Source organism: Gadus chalcogrammus, chromosome 9, assembly GCF_026213295.1.
Source record: "Gadus chalcogrammus isolate NIFS_2021 chromosome 9, NIFS_Gcha_1.0, whole genome shotgun sequence".
Classification (NCBI taxonomy): Eukaryota; Metazoa; Chordata; class Actinopteri; order Gadiformes; family Gadidae; genus Gadus; species Gadus chalcogrammus.
In genome coordinates this window covers 19,926,541-19,930,678 of record NC_079420.1, presented here as the reverse complement: position 1 = coordinate 19,930,678, position 4,138 = coordinate 19,926,541, and the positions used below count along the sequence as shown (strand labels likewise).

At 49.7% G+C, this 4,138-nt stretch overlaps 1 protein-coding gene across 1 annotated transcript in view; it reads right to left on the bottom strand.

Annotated features, from left to right (window-relative positions):
* Positions 1-2,538: 2,538 nt before the first annotated feature.
* LOC130389220 (multiple C2 and transmembrane domain-containing protein 2-like) overlaps positions 2,539-4,138 on the bottom strand; it is a 17,451-nt gene continuing 15,851 nt past the window's right edge. The window contains exon 13 of the mRNA XM_056598896.1: positions 2,539-2,701. Coding sequence (XP_056454871.1) covers positions 2,642-2,701 — 60 coding nt within the window. The 3' untranslated portion in view covers positions 2,539-2,641. The remainder of the gene's footprint in view (positions 2,702-4,138) is intronic.

The window sequence follows — 4,138 nt, the reverse complement described above, 5'->3', positions numbered from 1 at the left end:
TCGCTGCCTAATTGGTTTCTTTTCTCAGGGACACTCTCACAATCGTGATGTTTCGTAACTCCCCTCTTCCCACACACACACACACACATACACACACACACACACACACACACAGCCCCCCCCGATGGAGTCAGGAATACATCAATTTCAGCCAGTGTGTGTGTGTGTTTGTGCATGTGTGTGTGTATATATGCTTGTCTGTGTGTATATATATGTGTGTGTGTATATATGCGTGCATGGGTGGATGTGTGTGATAGTGTGGGTGTGTGTGCGGTATATATACGTGTGTGTGTGTGTGCGGTATATATACATGCGTATGTGTGTGTATACGCATGTGTGTGTGTGTGTGTGATTGAGCTCGTCAAAAGCTGGGGGTCACCTCCACAGCCCCTCCCTTTGAAACAGCCCCCTGGTGGCAGCCCCTGGGAGAGCGCTGATGTCTCCATCAGCTTGTCAAAAGAGCGCCCGGGGCTCCGGCGGGTCCCTGTGAGCCAATCAAACCCTTCACAGAGCTCCGGCGGACGCTCCTTACCCAGGGTGCCTCGGCGGGGGCGGGGCTGCTGCCCGGGCGCTCCCCGCGCCAATCAGTTCCACTCCTGGTGCTCCTGACGGCCGGGACCAGGCGTCACTCCCGCCCGCCTGAGCTTCAGTGTGAGGGAGGAGGAAGGGGGCGCTGGCGTTGGGATTATTAACGTCAGGCCGACGCCACGCGGAAACTTTACCTTCGATGACACAACTCAATGGGCACCGCGTGTCACGGGCGTGGCCACGCGTTCAGCTACCGGTGAGCTGTTCTCTACACGTGGATCGGAATAGTAATAATAAAGATAGTTCTGCATTTATCAAGCCATTCATTTAATTATTAATTAAAAGTGCCCTAGATTATTCTGTATTGTTGGATTCTACGATGCATTTACTGCATAAAGCAAACCACTGTGGTGAAACCTGGCCTTTTTTTTTTGGTTCTGTGTCCTGACCCAAAGATAATATTAGGGCACAAATGAATACAGATACTGAGTCTCCTTCCCCGTGCAAGACCCATTGTAGGGAGAGAAATAGACAAACACGTGTGGGGGCCTCTGTGTGGCTGTGTGAGCCACCATTAGGTAGGGGAGGAGATTTTAATGGAAATGTAAAGCACTAAGTGCCGAGGATGGCGCGAGACCGAGAGAGACAGAGTGTGCTCTCCAAGAGATGAGCGCTCTTTCTCTCATCTGGACGCTGTTATTGTGAGGAGCCAACAAAGCGCTGCATTATAGCAGCCGCACGCGCAGCAGCCCTGCGCCGCTTTGATGTGAGCTCGGTAACCAAGGCGGCGCGCCCGCCGGTGTGAGCTCTGATCCGATTGCTGTGTTGTGTAATCAAACGTGTTCACGGCGTACTGAAGGGAAGAAGTGCAGTAATCCATCCGGACGCAGCGACGCCGTTATGGAGAGAATAATAAAAGCACACACACGCACGCACGCGCGCGCGCACGCACGCACGCACGCACGCACGCACGCACGCACGCACGCACGCACGCACGCACGCACGCACGCACGCACGCACGCACGCACGCACGCACGCACGCACGCACACACACACACACACACACACACACACACACACACACACACACACACACACACACACACACACACACACACACACACACACACACACACACACACACACACACACACACACACACACACACACACACACACACACACACACAGGCTGAAACACCAGCCCAAGCTGCAGGACGTGGGATGTTTCATTCAGTCTGCGGTCTGGCTGTTTGTTGTTTCGTCCATCTGAACTTGCGTACATGGTTATCGGGAATGGGTATAGATGAACAAAAATGGAAATAAACTCTTTCAATCTTAGATTCGGCAAATGTACAGCTCAACTCAAAATCATGTGTATTGAAATACCATAGTGAATGATTAACTGCAAATAATTTCTTCAAGAAATTGTATTTATAAACATAAAAAAGGCTTTGGTAATAAAAGAGAGTCAAAACAATTCTGAGTTTCTGAAAATATACATATTTGAAGCACAATTTCACTTCATTTGTCCTTTTTTTCGTGTAGGAGAATTGACATTCAAACAAAAACAAGTTACCATAATGCCAAAGTCACCATAATGCCAATCACATTATTAGTTAAATCTCATTAGATGGTTTTTGAATAAGCCCAGGCTCAAGCGGTACATATCAGAGAGGAGCGAAAAGAAAATCATGTCCTGCATCATCATTATTATTATTACTGTAACCATGGCAGCGGACGGCGGCCAGCAGCTCTCATGAGGCTGCTAGCCGCGTGATTGACAGCACCATGTGCTGGCCTTTAGCCGCTGCAGTGCACAGCCCCTGACAGGGGGGGGGACCGGGGGGCCGCAAGCCCAGACACATAAGCCACAGAGAGTGGCCGTCCGCACACCAGCAGCAGGGGGCTCCGAAAGAAACGGGTGATGTGAAAGGGAAGGGTTGCACACCGGCGGGGGTGAGGGGGGGGGGGGGGGGGGGGCAGCGAGAATGCGTTGGCATGGCTGACAGCCGGCGACCGTAGCGGGGGTCCGAGGCCGTACGCCGGCGCATAGCGGTGGTTCTCCGGCTCCACGGGGCCGGGGCCCGCGTCGGGGGCCTGCACCGCCCCGCTCACCTCTTCTTGCGCGGCAGGTTGTGCGTGCCGGCCGGTCTCTGCTCACTGTACTGCACCTGTAAAAACAAACAGGCTGCGGTTGGAGGCAGGTAATCTGAGCCCGCTGGAGCGCGGCGTAATGGCTCCCCCGAGCATCGCGCGCGGCGAGGGGGGGAAAGCGCAGCGGACCGGGCTGTAATGAATCATTTTTTAAACACAGGAGCAGAGGGGATTAATCACGGGGAGGAAGGGTTTGAGAAGGCAACGGGTGCCGTATAGCGAGCGCCGTACCCCGCGATCCGCCGCCTCTTCCTCCTCCTCCTCCTCCTCCTCTTCGCCCTCCACCACAATCACAGTATTAGAAGCAGACTTCAACTGTTTAAGGTGACCCAGCAGGCTGGAGAGGAGAGGGAAAGTCATAATCACGCTCCCGAGTTGCATTCCCTTTCCAGGGAGAACTTTGCCCGAGGCAGGAGAGTAGTCGGTACGATTAGCGGTTTGTTGGGCTGGAGAGGCGCCGCCGACGGACTTTATCAACACCTGTACAAAGCGTTATCTTCGCCTGAACCACGTCTCAAAGTAACATGGTTTTATTTTGGTGAATTTTTTTTTTTTCTCCGGATTCAAATTTTACCGGGAAGCTGGCATTTGGAAGCGCAACCCAAAAATGTTTTCTCATCTCCCTTTCCCAATTATTTTGTGAGGCTCCTTTATGCTGATTTTCAAAACATGACTTCCAAAACGAAACTGTTGCAAATGTATGTCATGTTCGACATTTAAAAGAAAGCCAGTGATACTTTCTCCAAATTACCCTGATGATGCAAAGCAGAACAATCGCAAAAATGAAAAAATAAAGGCTTTAAATAAAAATAAAAATACCTTTTGAAGACTATTGTCTAAGCCCTCAAACAACAATACGGTAAATTTGTGTGAATAAAGGTAAGAGCCGTATGCTAATTAGCCGTTTCTGATTATTAGAGAAGAAGAACAAAAAAGGAGACGGAGGGAACAAAGTGACTGCTGGCTCCATCTACCACATAAAGCCGTCTTCAGAACTGACAGATGCTTCTCATTTCAGGACAGACCTGCTCAGAAGTTCCCCGTTTGAGGTGCACCTCCGACATGTGCAGGAGCTCTAATTGCCAAGTCATTTGAAAAAAAGATAGGAGTCACCATTTTTATTTTTTCGTATACCTCTATCTTTATGCAAATATATATCTAGAAACACGCGCCTTTGTTTGTGGTGGATTTCAGTGGAAACACCTGATTTGGAAGAGTGTACAATATCAAAAAACTGAAAAGTGCAGCTTATTGTTCTGAGGGTCTCCTCTGTGTTTGATGTTTTTTAAAGGTTATTTTCACACAGCATTAGAAAAATGTGCCTATGGTGAATCTTGAGGATGTGTTGTTTCATTTATTTCTGGGTGTTTTATGATTGAACACTTCCACGTGAAGCTTTTTTCTTTGCCTTACAACCACCTAAAATATTTTTGCTTCCAAAGGATTGTAAAAGT